At 41.7% G+C, this 16375-nt stretch overlaps 1 protein-coding gene across 1 annotated transcript in view; it reads right to left on the bottom strand.

The window, feature by feature from the left end:
* Nucleotides 1-5147: 5147 nt before the first annotated feature.
* The window catches only part of LOC111972823 (activating signal cointegrator 1 complex subunit 3-like), a 219004-nt gene continuing 207776 nt past the window's right edge, over nucleotides 5148-16375 (bottom strand). The window contains 7 exon segments of the mRNA XM_023999929.2: nucleotides 5148-7001; nucleotides 7194-7369; nucleotides 7479-7685; nucleotides 8814-8842; nucleotides 8845-8963; nucleotides 9569-9720; nucleotides 12529-12753. Of these exon segments, the coding sequence (XP_023855697.2) occupies nucleotides 6854-7001; nucleotides 7194-7369; nucleotides 7479-7685; nucleotides 8814-8842; nucleotides 8845-8963; nucleotides 9569-9720; nucleotides 12529-12753 (1056 nt within the window). The 3' untranslated portion in view covers nucleotides 5148-6853.

Below are 16375 nucleotides of genomic sequence, written 5' to 3'. Positions count from 1 at the left end.
CTGGTCCATTTCCCTATTGGGCATTATTATTATAAACGTGTCAGTGCTCGATGTGAATCCAGGATTTGCTCGTATAGATCCTCACCTCTAGCCTTGTTGAAATCATCCTGGGGACATTATAGAGGGCCATACGGCTAATGTTATTCGTTTATTAGACAGGCTTATACGTTGATATATATATATTTTTATAGCGATACATTGTTTTAGATATATTTTTTTATTGCTTTGTGAACCAAGTTTAGCATATAGGGCTAGTCGTTTGTTATCGTCTGATTCTCCAGATTAAAATTAAAGCTTTCATATTTCATAGTCCTAATAAGGAAATATAGGCTATGTTTAGGGCTATGGAGGAATAAAATAGTAGGCTAATAACCAAAAAAGTATAAACACGATTATGGTAAAATGTAAAAATGTCAAGTGGTTAAAAAATAGTAGGTATGCAAAATGTTTTTCAAATGTAATAACTCGGGGATAGCARGTTAGATGACCGTGCACTATAGATGGACTTCAATTCCATAACATAACCTGAGGTATGTTGATAGACCAGTGCCACAMTGCATTTAGTCCGCGGAGTTTATTCAATTGCCTGATGCAGTTGATAAACTGCCAAACGAGATGGCAGATATGGAAACGCTGGATGTCTAGGGCCTATAGGGTACATTTTACGCAAAACAGATTAATAATGTACGTTAGTGATATTGAATAAAATTTAAAATGTTGCAATATTGAAATTATTCTTTATTGAAAATATGAGGAATATATGAAAGATAGGCCTAGAATATATGTCGACGGGACATTTTTCACGCCATTTCGATACCTAGTGATTTTCGTATGATGTTAGGTGAGTATTTTCGCTTACCCCTAACCCTAACCATTTTCCTAACCTCAGTCCTTACCTGCTACGAAAAAGTCACTTCAGTATCAAAGTGGCGTGAAAAGAGTGTTTCCCATATGTCAACCTTTCCGTTTTATTTCCGATAAAACAGACAATTGCACAAAATAAAATCGCTTATGACTAACGGCAAAATATATAATTATAGCCCCAGCAGTTAATATACAAAATAAGAATTAGTTAATGCATTGTAACCCAGGGTTAAACAACTAAGCCTACGCGAAATCAATTTGGAACGTAATAGACCGTTTTTTTCTCTGATGTGGACACCATATTGGGAAAAGTCCACGGAAAGACAAGTGTGCCCTTGCCCATGCACTCTCTCCCACCCTATCCACACTCTTCTAGTATTTCTCTCATCATGTTTTGTGTTCGTATTTCTTTCACTTCGACACGGCCCCCCGGATGATAGGATATCGCCTGCGGCGCGCGAGGAAGAAAAAGAACCCAGGATGCGGTGCATGCAAGGGAATAGTTGACGCCAGTTTAACCTTAAAAAAAATACTAATTAGACTGCAAATATCTGTGGAAAAGAGAACAATAGAAAATACTTGAGCTTATTAAGTCCCCAGGATGGAGTCAACATGATGCCACACAGTAAAACATCTACCTAGGCTACCTCCACTGGGTAGGCATTATTAGCCTAACATGACGAAATTCACAGCAACATGTCGCCCGTCATTGATGGTCTTAATCGACAGTAAGGTGGCATGCCTCAAGTTAGACAATCTAACGACGTTTCGTCTAAATGGCTACACACAGAGATAGCCTACATTTCACTGTGAAAATAACAGAAAAGATCATCCTTAAAGAGTCAAAGCAGGGGTTCTACTAAGATAACATGACTCTGACTAACATAACACGTTTTAAGATGGTCAAACCAATGATCATTTAGCTTTGGTTTGGAATTTTAAGACCCCTTTAGGTAGGCTAATAAAAAAAAGAGTATTTACTTACTTGATGAAACATTGAATTTGGCCTTACTGCTATTAGCTTAGAGAAAATAATTGAATAACAGATTCATACTTAAAAAAACGATTATCAAAAATGAATCAAAATCATGTTAATTTTAAAGTGTCTGTCCTATATATGATAGATTAAAGATCAGGAAATATGTTTTTTTAACCCATATATATATATATTTTAACATTTTGGGCACTAAACTATTTCAATCAATTTGGTACTGGGCTACCTTCAGATGAGTCTTGTGAGGCTTGTAGGTGTCCAAGAGCAAAATATGTATGTGTTCATGATAGCCTCACCTTTCTATAGAGGGGTCATATTAGTGTGTAGCCCAAACTGATAATACAGATGAAAGTTGGCAGATCAGTGGTAAGACTTCAGATGAGTTCCATGAAGTGACACTTGTGGGGGATAGTAGAGAAAAACGGAGAACAAATTAATTTGTAGACCAAACCGTTCGATGATAGAGATGTCTCATGATCTGACAAACACAGCTGTAGCTCGACCACCTTCCACCACAGATGCGGAAGGCCGCCATTGGCAGATGCAGTAGATTGAGACGCAGGCCATGCAAAAATATCAGATATAAACAGATATCTCTAGCTAGCTTAAACAGAAGGATTTTGATGGGGATTTTTTCATTATGCTAATTAATTAGATTAGACTCCATAGTTTTTAACTCGAAAATGTGGATGATCACATTAGGCACTGCTAGGCTAATATCCATAACTAACCTTAATGCAGTAGGCTACACTACCAAACAACATACACCTATAATAAAATACAGGTCTAGCACTGAGGCCTGCACAGCCCACTATTTAGCTATATGGCCTACTCAGAYGAAAATCATCAAATTACATTGGAGTCCCTGTCACACTTTGGCTATAAAGTAACACAATTATATTCGTATTTAATTAAACTCAAATTTGGGATACCCTGCATATAGACTGAAAAAAAGTAGCCTATGCTATTTTTTTACAGAGACAAAGCAACGCATTCCTTATGGTTTAATTCCCATACAATAGGTCTATTAGCCTTCTGCAATTCTGGATCCAATAGTGAAGAGGTGGAAATATGGCAATCATGTGGTGAACCTGACCGCTACGGGAGAGGAGTCCAGCGCAGGGGTGTAGGTACAGATCTAAATCATGCTCACCACAAACACTACCAAATACTTGAAACCGTTTGACATGTTTATTTGACCCATGTCTGACTGACGGAGAGTTGTTCTTTAGGACCATACGGNTTTATTTCCGATAAAACAGACAATTGCACAAAATAAAATCGCTTATGACTAACGGCAAAATATATAATTATAGCCCCAGCAGTTAATATACAAAAATAAGAATTTGTTAATTCAATGTAACCCAGGTTTAAACAACTAGGCCTATGCGAAATCAATTTGGAACGTAATAGACCGTTTTTTTCTCTGATGTTGATACCATATTGGGATACGTTAACGGAAAGACAAGTGTGCCCTTGCCCATCCACTCTCCCACCCCACCTCACCCACACTCTTCTAGTCTTTCTCCCATCATGTGTTGTGTTCGTATTTCTTTCACTTTCGACACGGACGCCCAGATGATATGATATCTCCTGCGGCGCGCGATGAAGAAAAATAACCCAGGATGCGGTGCATGCACGGAATAGTTGACGCCAGTTTAACCTTTTCGTAAAACACAAATTTACTACTAATTAGACTGCAAATATCGGTGGAAAAGAGAATAGAAAATACTCGAGCTTATTAAGTCCCCAGGATGGACTTAAAATTATGCCATACAGTAAAACATCTACCTAGGCTACCTTCACTGGGTAGGCATTATTAGCCTAACATGACGAAATTCACAGCAACATGTTCACTGTCATTGATGGCCTTAATCGACAGTAATGTGGCATGCCTCAAGTTAGACAATCTAACGATGTTTTGTCTAAATGGCTACACACAGAGATAGCCTACATTTCACTGTGAAAATAACAGAAAAGTTCATCCTTAAGAATCTAAGCTGGGGTTCTACTAAAATAACATTTGGCATTGTTTTAAGATGGTCATACCAAGTATCATTTAGCTAAGATTTTGAATTTTAGGACCCCTTTAGGTAGGCCTATAAAAAAAGTATTTACTTACTTGATGAAACATTGAATTTGGCCTTACTGCTATTAGTTTATAGAAACACATTGAATAACAGATTCATACATGGAAAAAACGATTATCAAAAAGTTAATAAAAATGTTTATTTTAAAGTGTATGTCCTATATCTGAGAGATTAAAKATCAGGAAATACGTTTTTTTTAACCCATATTAAAAACAAAAATACATTTTGGGCACTAAACTATTTCCATAAATCTGGTACTGGGCTACCTTCAGATGAGTCTTGTGGGTGTCCTAGAGCAAAACAACATGTATATGTTCATGATAGCCTCGCCTTTCTATAGAGGGGTCATATTAGTGTGTAGCCCAAACTGATAATTCAGACGAAAGTTGGCAGATCAGTGGTAAGACTTCAGATGTGTCCCATGAAGTGACGCTTGTGGGGGTAGTAGAGAAAAACGGAGAACATATTAGTTTGTAGGCCAAACCGTTCAGATGACAGAGACTTTTTTGTGAGATGTCTCCTGATCTGACAAACACCGCTGTAGCTCAACCACCTTCCACCACAGATGCGGAAGGCCGCCATTGGCAGATGCAGTAGGCAGATGCAAAAATATCAGATATAAACAGATATCTCTAACTAGCTTAACCAGGAGGATTTTGGTGATTTTTTCATTATGCTAATTAGATTAGACTCCATAGTTTTTAACTCGAAAACGTGGATTATCACATTAGGCACTGCTAGACTAATATCCATAACTACTGAAGTAGGCTACACTACCAAACAACATACACCTATAATAAAATACAGGTCTAGCACTGAGGCCTGCACAGCCCACTATTTAGCTATATGGCCTACTCAGACGAAAATCATCAAATTACATTGGAGTCCCTGTCACACTTTGGCTATAAAGTAACACAATTATATTCGTATTTAATTAAACTCAAATTTGGGATACCCTGCATATAGACTGAAAAAAAGTAGCCTATGCTATTTTTTTACAGAGACAAAGCAACGCATTCCTTATGGTTTAATTCCCATACAATAGGCCTATTAGCATTCTGCAATTCTGGATCCAATAGTGAAGAGGTGGAAATATGGCRATCATGTGGTGAACCTGACCGCTACGGGAGAGGAGTCCAGCGCAGGGGTGTAGGTCCAGATCTAAATCATGCTCACCACAAACACTACCAAATACTTGAAACCGTTTGACATGTTTATTTGACCCATGTCTGACTGACGGAGAGTTGTTCTTTAGGACCATACGGKTTCCATATTCAGATGAAACCATAGCAGAGGAAAATGGCCCCAGTGACAGACTGTATACTATAGAAATGACATGGTGGTGCAACCAGACAGAGTGTCAGTAGAGAAAGTATTTGCACATGCAGTGTAGTTTGAGATGAAATGGTGTGCTTTTTATATAAGGAGGTTTATTGGTAATTATTTGCATGATATGTCTTTTGGCATTGATAGTAAGTGTAATATATATAACATAACAATATATAGGTCACTATCTCAAAGTTGAAAACCCCCCAAATTATTTCAAGACTTTTCAAACCAAGCAAAAGTTTTTTTCAAAAGTCATTATATTCAATCAACAGAGAAGTTACATCTGCTTCAATTGATTGGACAATCCAAAAATCAGAACAAAGACGCAGATGGATTATGTCTCATAAGTTTGGTTCTAAAATATAGTTGTCAGCTCTCCCAAGAAAATAAACAGTTACAACATACTAATCAATGAAACAATTTGAGACATCTTTACACATTTACCTCTATGTATTTCGGTTATGTTCTTCTGTTCCTTGTATGACTGTCTACGGCAGTTTGATCAGCTTCTATAGATGAATCTTACACAAAGAAAGAGGAGGAGGAAGAAGGAAAGGAGGAGGCTATTCTGTGCTATACACTAAGGATTGTGGGGGTGGGGGGCAGTACTGTAGCCCCACAGCGCTACAGGGAAGCGTGTTTCACACATCCGCACAGAATTCCAGTTCCACCCCGCCAGCCTAAATAAACTAAACTCTCCGGGAGCAGCTTTTCCCTGTTGGACACAGTGATGCCACGTTTTTCCTGCAGTTAACCACCACGCTTTGTGCTGCTCTCTCTTACTACTGTTATTCTTCATCTCAACAACGTCTCAATAAAATATGTCACCCCTCCCCCACTCCCAGTCCCTAAATCAACTGAGTAAAACAAGCCACTCTTTATCAGGTTTTATTTTCCTCACCACCTGTTCAAAAGTTGGTGGATTTGGGGAGTTTTAGATAGTAGGCCAATCCCCGGATATATTATTTACAGAATATGACTGGGGAATGATATGATATACTGCAACAAAATAGGTATTCATTGTATTACACAACGTTGATGAGGTAACTTGACAGCCCTGTCTTTCATGACTATTTCTATTAACTGACCAATCATTGTACAGGGTCCCATTAGGCCAAACAGTTTCTCATAGCCCATGACCCAGACTCTCCCTAGTTCCTTAACCCTCCCTCCCTCCATCCCTCCATATTAGGACCAGACAGGCATGGGACCCTTTAAGGCACATGTGTCAAACTCATTCCACAGAAGGCAAGAGTGTCGGAGGGTTTATGGCTCATCCCTTGTACTTGATTGATAAGTTAAGGTCACGAATTAGTAAGGAACAACTCCCCTCACCTGGTTGTCAAAGTCTTAATTGAAAGGAAAAAACAAAAACCCGCAGATACTAAGCTCTCCATGGAATGAGCTTGACATCCCTGCTTTAAGGCTAACATCCAGTCACACAATTACCATCATCACATAATCAGGGTAAATATCCCAAACATTGGCGTCTAAAGACACATGGCCATTGTCTCTTGTCATTTTTATATGGTCATTGTCACCATGTCACTCATGATGATGTCATCATGTTGACGTATCACTTGACGGACATTCCTCCCATGGCCTCAGTGACTTTACTGTTGACCTGGGCAGCAATGCAGGCAGGGGTCACGCTGAGGTGGAGGTCATACTGCTGGTCCAGACCCAGGTAACTGTCACTCATCAAGTATAGCGTGTAAATACACCTGGAGGGAGAGGAGGGGGTTACCAGGGGAAGTAAGAGTTTGTGGTGGGATAAATATCAATTAATCAAACTATTTTATAAAGCCCTTTCACACTGGCAGCTGTGCCAAGATGCATAAAGTAACCAGGCTTAGACCCCAAAGAAAAAAATGTGTTGAACTTTTACCAATTCTTTTTAACATTCCCATACGTACTTTCCGGTCTTCTCGGGGGTGTAGAAGGCCAGGGAAACGGTGCTGCGGTGTCGGCAGTATCCGATACGTTTGACGGCCAGTAGCTCTCTGCGCTTCACCTCTCCTAGAACCAGAAAGCAGCCCTCGTCCTTATTCTTAGGGAACCTGGGGGCCTGTGCCTTACTGTCCTGCTTCCTCTGGAAAACATGATGACAAATCAACTCATCAGCAGTCAATCATAACTAACGTCAATAATGTGTGTGTGAGCTCCTTTATACATGTGTGAGCATGAGTGTGTGTACGTACCCTCTGCTGGCCGGTGTTGATGCGCTGCAGTGAGACTTGCAGGACGTACTCCTGGTCAGTGTGGACATCCAGCCAGCTTCTGTCGTCCCTGAGCTTCCCCCCGGCCGCAGGGAGGGAGCGCTGTGCCTGCTCCCCACACCCCTCCCACCAACCCTTCACACTCAGACGCACCTCCACCACCGGCAGATGGCTGAGGAACGACCAGGCCTGGAGGAGAGGAGGGGAGAGGGAGGAGGGATAGTAAAAGAGAAACAGAGAGGGGTGCAGAGAAATGAGAGAGGGAGAGAGAGACAAGGAAATGTGTCAGACCGGAGTGCAGAGAGAGAGAAAAGAGGAGGGAGACAAACAAAGAGCCAGAGGTGAAGAGATTCAGACTTAAGTGAGAGCCTTGTATAAGATGGACATATCTATCTGGTAAGACTAGAGCGTTTGAAGAAAGCTTGATTCATTCAAACACACATAATTCCCATGGTCTTAGRTGCCTCTTAAAGCTTTGTCATGGTGACTTTAACATCTCTGACTCAAATGGAGAAGAAAACACAAATCCAAAAGGGGATAGAGCAAGAGAGGTAGAGGGAAGGTAGAGACAGAGAGCGTATGGATGATAGGTGTATGAATGTGCGTGTCTGAGTATGTATGTGTGAGAGTGTGTGTGTTTTCCTCCTGAAGACCCTGTCAGTGTCAGGGAGGGACTGGGATGGGAGAAGGAGAAAAGCCTCTCAGATTCACCCAACAAAAGCTATTTATGTAAGGATTACTGTCCCCTGGCGAATCAGACTGGGACGTTGCCACGCATCTAGTTATTTAATTAGCCAGGCCGCGATGCCATGGGGGGGAGAGCGTTGAGGGGCTGGGAGGAGGGGGAGCGGGGACACTGATTGGGCAAGGCCGCTGGGCTTGCAGTGGCGCCTGGACGCTCTCATTACAGCTGCAATTAGCACTTAGATTGGTGCTGTAAACCCTCGCATTGGACCGTAATAGGAGATCCTGGAGGTACCTTGGACCACCGCGACAGACTGATGCTTCTCACTCTGTGTGTTTGTGTGTCTGTGTGTGGGCTGACGGTGGTAGAGAGTGTGTATATGTTGTTTGGTAGTGCTCTGGTAGTGTATTTGAGAAGGTCACATGAATAGMGAGATGAGGCTGACACCTTGGAAGTATTTCACGTTATTTCATTGTGGTGGAGGACAATGGAGACTGGAGGGTTCATGGTGAAGTGTATGTACCTCTAGAAAGCCTCTGTTTCTATAGGAAAGTGACACTTTACACATCCAGTATCTGGATGTGTTCTATAACGGTGAGGTGAAGGAACGCAGAATGTTAGAAGGTTGTTACCTGGGAGATCTGATGGGGCTGAAGCTCCCCCCCACGATGGCAGCGAAGGTGTTCTCCCGCCCCTCGCAGGAGGCAATCAGCTCAGGGAGCACTTCTATTGGTCCGTGGAAGCCCCTGGCCCCGCCCTTCCCTCCCTTGGAGCTCCACCTGCTGCGGGGAACAACAGGGGGCAGATCTAGTCATGTGATTTTAAATCCTAACCACACTTCCTGCTGTGTTGTCGCCACTGGAACCTCTGTCCTCTCTCATCCCTCTATCCCTTTCTCCTTACCATATTTATTGAGTTGGCACAAAATTATTCTTCACTGTAGGACACAGTCTCTCAAATCCATATGGTGTGTATGTAAAAATAATTAAGATTGCCTTGGACACTCACTCTTGAATTTCCTCTCTGTGTGTGTGTGTGTGTGTGTTAGTGTGTGTGCGTGAGCAGCCCCGAGGTTAGCAGAATGTACCTGATGCTGCCTGATGATAAGAATGCTTGCAGAGTTTGATAGTGTCGGTGGATTATAAAATGGTCCATGCCATAGAGCGTTAATTAAGAGTCCTAGCACCATGCTCATCCTGTGTGTGCTTAAACATACAACGGTACATAAAATACAGTCCGATGGCACAACAAACAGACAAGACACAGACAGATGATAAGAAACATAGAAAGTTCTTATACTCCTCTGCGTGGTGACTGATGCTGCAGTCTACCTTCACTACAACCCAGACACCTCCATCAGCAGGGGCAGTAGAGTCATGTTGTCTACCTGAACAGGTAGAGGTGCTGCTGCTCTATGGTAGGTAGGGTCAGGATAGAGGAGTCATTGAGCCACCTGCCCTGAACGATCATCTGCACCAGGTTACARATGCTGAGAGCAGTCACCAGCCAGCCCTCGTTGGCTGCTACGTCCAGCATGGCCTGTAGACAGACAGGAAATACTTTAGTTGAAAAATGCGTGCATTTATATGACTATATAAAATCCCCCACTGACATCAGTGTGAGATTTACTCACAATGAGTTATGTTACGATTGAGCCCATTTTGCTCACTCAAATTCAGCATGTCTTTACACATTCATGCACATATGCTGAACAGCTACACAATAAATACACCCCTCAATTTCTCTAACACACTCCTCCCCCCTCCTTTCCAGGTTGATATTTATTGGGATGAGTCTTGTCCTGGCGGCAGAACTGGGGCAAGCTGACAAGTAAAAATTGGCTGTTGCTTTTTGGTGTTGCTTTTTTGCCTTTTGGTGTTAATTTAAGGTTAGGGTTAGGCATTAGGGTTAGCAGTGTTGTTAAGGTTAGTGTTAAGGTTTAAAATCATATTTTATGACCACTCTGCAGAGCTCCCTCCAGAACAAGATTCATGATGAAATAACGCTAACCTGCTCCCTCCCTCCCTCGTAAGGTTAGAGTTTGCCAAGCTCCGCTGCATTCTAACAAACTTAATTCATCAGAAAGTAATTCCCTGGCAGTAACTATGACTAAAGAGGACCTTGAGTGCACAGGCGAAGCCCCGGCAGAGTTAATCAAAATGCTAATGCAGTACAAATTAAAGTAGTACTGATTAACATTTCACAGAAGCTGAAGAAGCAAATGGATGGTGACAGAACTACGGCTGATGTCACTGGAGTCCCCGTTAGCTGGGCCATATTCATTAGGCATCAAACGGAAGAAAACGGACTGAAACTTCAGTCCAAAAAGAGACGCTTGATTTCATTTTCCGTTTGGCTCTAATGAATACGATACCCTCGCCACATGAGGAAAAAGGCTCTGTTAGCCTGGCCTGGCAAAGCAGGGAGCGATAAAAGTGGACGAGCAATGGACAATCACTACCAGACACACACACAGTCAGCGCTTTGCAGATCATCCCCCCACACATACAAAGGCAGCAACAATGGGTTACAGAACCAGATCCTACGGGCATACATGGACCAAATCTCTCCCAGGCATGGCCAATCACCAGCAGACCTGGGATCTGGTGGCCAGGGCACTTGGTGGGTAGGCCTGGTTGTTAGGAGCAATCCCTGATAAGGCTCTTTTTACGAGGAGCTACAACTCATCTCCACACCCTCCTGAGTGACAGGGGCTCCTGTCGGTCAGGATCCACATTATGTGTGTGTGTATTCTAAGATTGTGTGTGTGTGTATTGTGTGTGTACTGGAACTATCAGCAGTAAGTGTGTGTGTGGTGGTTAGGTTAGTGGCAGACAGTGCAGTCTGTCTTGTTAAAGCCGTGCTGTCCCTGTGAGGTCCTGTGGTCAAACCTGACTGTCATCCTCATCACGCTCAACACTTTCATGCTAGGAAGCCAGAGACCCAAAATAGATACAATATTTGTCTTTTAAAAAGGCTGAAATTATCACCATGGGCAAAAACATATACAGATTCATTATCACACTGAAATGGAAATAGTTTGAACACAAGTCAACAATGATCATTTAGATTATTTGAAAACCTTGTTAGGCTTTCGGTTTACCAGTCTCCTGGCATCTGATGCCCTCTATGACACCTTTATGGCACCTCTATGTCATGTCTATATCCAGGGCTCTAAAGAGCAACCATTTGGTGGCAACGTGCTCCTGGATATCGTGCTGTGGAGATAACATTTTATTTTGAGAGCACCAGTATAACCAGGAAAACAAATCACCCAGATAATAATGGTTGTAATGACATGCTTCACTGTGCAGTTGTTTCTGAGTGCCCTACCGTAGAGTCGTTCAATCCAAAGCCTATTTGTTCAATCCAAAGTAAAGAATATTCAAGTATGCATCACTGACTTGTATTTTTCCTTCAACTTTCTGAAGACGTAACGGCATGGGAATGCCCGTGTGCACTGTCCAGCACTTCCTGTAGCCAGTTAGTGACACCGAAACAGTCATTTCTAAAGGCTTTCCCACACAACTTTCCAAATTAAATGTTAACTGCAAAGTAGACTTACCTGAAAAAATGATATATCTTGATGATTTGTACCATTCGAGTGGTCGTTTATTTGGCAAACTCTATTACACACACAGTACAGAAACCCCACCAGCCAAACACTTTGTCATTTAAATGACATTTTAGCTTTTGACAATAAACAAATGTCTTACAGGGTTAAATATTAGTTATATACCACAACATGTGCCTCAAAAGTAGCTAGAATTCATATAGACCCAATATGCTATATCTTAATCAATTAAAACATATATATATTTTGGTGCTCCTAGATTTTCTGTTGTGCTCCTAACTTTTTTTAAAAGTTGGGAGCACCAGTGCTACCAATAAAAACATAAAATTTAGAGCCCTGTCTATATCTTCTCTATGTCATCCCTATGTCACCTCTACTGCACTCTGTCCTGATCATGCTACAAAGTTGCTCCAAGCACTAAGCAGAAACTGCCTCTCTGTGTCTTTAGACAAGCCTTMCATTTCCCATATTGAATGAAMAGGGAAGAGCTTTCTTCCACCCAGAACATCTGAGTACTGGTGCTCTGACTGACTGACACATGGAAATGTGCTCAGGGTCTGAATCCCAGGGCTGAGAGAGGATYCATTCTRGGATGTATGAAAGCAAGCTGTTMTTTTTGATGGAAACAAAAGGACAAGAAAACAGAGGAAGTATTTCAGAGGTGCACTGTTCAGAAAGGAGCAGGGCGGTGGATGTACCCAGAGGGATGTAGTGTGTGGTACAGTACATAAACCTACACAGCAGATCTTGCACACACACAGTCAGCCACTAACCTGACAGATGCGTATGGCGTTGTCCAGCACGGTCTTGGTGTCTGTGCCGTAGTCGGAGCAGGGCAGCTGGGCGCGGCTGAAATGGGCTTGCAGCAGCAGGTGGGTCTTGGTGTGGGCGCTGTCGTAGCTGTGGGGGTTGACCTGCAGGGGGAGACGCTGAGCCAGCTCACTGTTCAGCTGGTCCTCGTTGTGCCTGACGGGCAGCTCCCCGTACTCCTCAGCATCCTGGAGAAGGGAGGGAGGGAAGGGGGAAGAGAGAGGTGGATATAAAGAAAAAGAGAGAAGGAGAGAGATGGAAGTCAGCGAGGAGGAAGTTAGTACCCTGCTGTGGTTCTGTGGTTAGATCCTTTGTTTCAGTCATCTCTGTTAAAACAGCTGCATCAGGATCACTGGCTCCCCTCACCCAAGAGAGCTTACACTAAATCTTCTTCTGGTCTGGAGTAGACTATGAGGTGGCTGAAATGGTTTAGAACGCGACTGGTTATACTGCAATAATTGTGGGATGTTGCACTACATGGTTCCACTGTCGCAACAAGATTTATTCATTTAGAAAACCTGCAGTAATGTGGTGGCGTCATAGCAAATTGTACGCGAACTTCCAACAACAAGGATATTGATTCAAATTCTGTCATATGGTCTACTTTGAATAGATACATACACAAGCCCCTGAAACTATAAATGAATTCCTCATTGCTTCTGCACTATTGGGCCGGGAATCGAACCGGGTCAGGCTTGGAAAGGCATGCTATGACTGCACCATCTCTACCACCAATGACTTATGTGCTAGCTCTCATTTCATCATGCAAATGGTACTCGACATCTGTATTCTATACATTTCTTGACGCTGTTAAATTTTGTACGGGAAGTAACTGGAAAATCTCTCTTTGAATCCTATAGAGTCGGCATCGTTGGTCTATAGTATTAATAAGGTGTACTGTAATTATGGCTAAGGTCTGCCGAGAGAATTCCTGGTTAAAATTCTTAATCATTTTTAAGTCGGTTACCGGTATAAAACCCATTTGGTTCTATAATAAACCATTTGCGGTCCTAGGTTCCTCACTAGATATGTCTGCCCACAAACGTGACACTTGGTGGTGGAGTAGGGCAGCGGTTAGTAGCAGTTGTGCCACTAAGTGGGATCGACATTAAGTATTTGTAGCCGACATAATAAGATGTTTTCGGATTTCTACAAACAGAAAGCTCTGGCAACATCAGATCGGTTTTCCTGGTTCTCACAGACGAGTACCCTTGACTACATTGTGGGGGACGTAGAGGAAAAGTGGAGAATACAACTGTGTTACGTAGGGGGTTCTCCCTTTTTCAGGGAGAGTGTTCCTCTTCGAATTTGTAGTAAACTCGGGTTACTGAGAAAGCTACGCTGTTTTGTGAGAAGACCGATTAATAGTTATGTCGGAATGGTTTGAACAAATCCACTAGGCTATAGTCCACACAATCTTTCACTGGCAGTATGCGAAGGTGGTAACATAAGCGTTATGGAGAATTTGCGGATACGATGCGTCTCAACGTTATCTAGTTGAAACGAATCGATTTTAATTGGGTGTTCTTTCTTTAGCATTCATTTACGTTGATTACAAGCTACCCACACTCAGTATATTGGTCACTAAACACTATATCAACATGAAGGTATTCTCATTTCTCATAGGGGCCGTGGAACATCTATAATTCGTCAATCGATATCCATCAACTGTCAATCTGTATCTGTCGGAGAAAGCAAAAAAAACTCACATTGGTATAAAGTAGATCACTCAGATATGGTCTAACGGCGAGTATTGATATTTCGGGGTTAGGGTGGCGAGTAGGTCGTGGTTCAAATCCACTAGGATGGCCCTATTTAGCAGATCTATTCACAAATCATCACGAACAGTGTCTAGAGTGTCTTCGGAGACCGTTATAGGTAAGTGGCGCTCCAAACTGCCACCGTATAAAACCATTCTTTGGCGGCAGTGACTGTAGGTGGCTGAATTCGGTTCTTAAGGCGACTGTGGATACTGCAATCAATATTGTGATATGCCTACTGGTTCAATGTCGCACAAGATTATTCCTTTAGAAAACTGGCAGAATGAATTTGGACATTTGGTCAATCTGATGTGACTTATTCCAACAACAAGGATAAAACCTATTGGATTCTCACTGTCATTGGATCTACACATTGAATCATGAACTCATCGTTGGTCCTCAAGCCACCTATACTAAATGAATTCCCCACATCCTGCATTGGCCGGAAAAGAATCGACCCAAACGCGGTCCACTGATTTTGGTGTCGCAGCTTGCTTAACTACTATAAACACCTAAAACCCAAATAGCTATGTTGGGTGTCATCTTGAAACCATTAGAGAACGATCAACATCGATTCATGATCTTATGACCACTCTTGGTCGCAGTAATTTTGCTGGAAGATGGATAAATATTACTTTGAACAAAATCCTCGGATATGTGGGTGGGGTGTATGATTATGGCTTAGGTTTGCGAGAGGGTCCCTGGTCGTTAAGAAATCTATTCATTAATTAAATCGGCTACCGATTGGGGGGGTATCCTCCAGATTAGTCCCGTGACACTTGTGGGGCAACGGTAGGGCAAAGCGGAGAACATTTTGCACAAGTGGGTCATCACATTAGTTTTGTAGCCCAAAGGTTTTGGATTCTACAAATAGAAGTTTGGCCACATAGGGTTTCCCGACTTCAGCGACGAGTCCCCTGACACTTGTGGGGGACGGTAAGAGGAACCAGTGAGAAATACCAGCTTGTGTTCGTGGATGGGTCTCCACTATTCCAGAGAGTGTCTTATCAAGAATTTGTAGGTCCAAACGGTTGGAAGCTACCAGCTGTTTTTGTGGAGACTATTGGGTTAGTATAAAACCATTGGGTCTAGTATAATAAAAGTATTTGGCTAGTATAACCATTTGTCTTAAAGTATAAAACCATTTGGTCTAAAATACCATTTGGTCTAGTTATAACCATATTGGTCTAGTATAAACCATTTGGTCTATATATAAACCATTTGGGTCTAATATAAACCATTGGCTTTATAACATTGTTATAATAAAACCATTGGTCTAGTATAAAAACATTGGGTCTAATATAAAACCATTGGGTCTAAGTATAAAAACCATTGGGTCTAGTATAAAACCATTTGGTCTAGAGTATAAACCATTTGGTCTAGTATAAAAACCATTTGGTCTAGTATAAAACCATTTGGTCTAATTATAACCATTTGGTCTAATGTAAAACATTGGGTCTAACATAAAACCATTTGGTCTAATAAATACTTGTAATACCATTGGGTCTAATATAAAACCAATTTGGTCGAGTTATAAACATTGGGTTTAATATAAACCATTGGGTCTGTATAAAAACCTGGTCTAGTAAATAACCATTGGTCTAGTATAAAACCATTGGGTATATAAAACCATTTGGTCTAATATAAAACGCATTGGGTCTAATAATAAAACCATCTTGGTCTAAGTATAAAACCATTGGTCTAGTATAAAACCCATTTGGTTTTAGTAATAAAAAACATTGTCTAGTATAAACCATTGTCAATATAAACATTGTCTAGTATAGTATAAAACCATTGGGTCTAGTATAAAAACCATTTGGTCTAGTATAAACCATTGGTCTAGTAATAAAACATTTGGTCTAGTATAAAACCATTTGTCTAGATAAAACCATTTGGTCTAGTATAAAACCATTTGGTCTAGTATAAAACCATTTGGTCTAGACATAAAACCATTTGGTCTAATATAAAACATGATGCCCTATCAATCGGCTGTGTTTAGTGCTGAGTGGTGTTCCTGTGTTGAGGTTTGTTGTGGGGTTTCAGAGGACAC

The sequence above is a fragment of the Salvelinus sp. IW2-2015 genome, linkage group LG2 (genome assembly GCF_002910315.2).
Source record: "Salvelinus sp. IW2-2015 linkage group LG2, ASM291031v2, whole genome shotgun sequence".
In the NCBI taxonomy this organism is placed as follows: Eukaryota; Metazoa; Chordata; class Actinopteri; order Salmoniformes; family Salmonidae; genus Salvelinus; species Salvelinus sp. IW2-2015.
The sequence above is the reverse complement of the archived record's forward strand: the minus strand, read 5'-3'. Positions and strand labels throughout refer to the sequence as shown.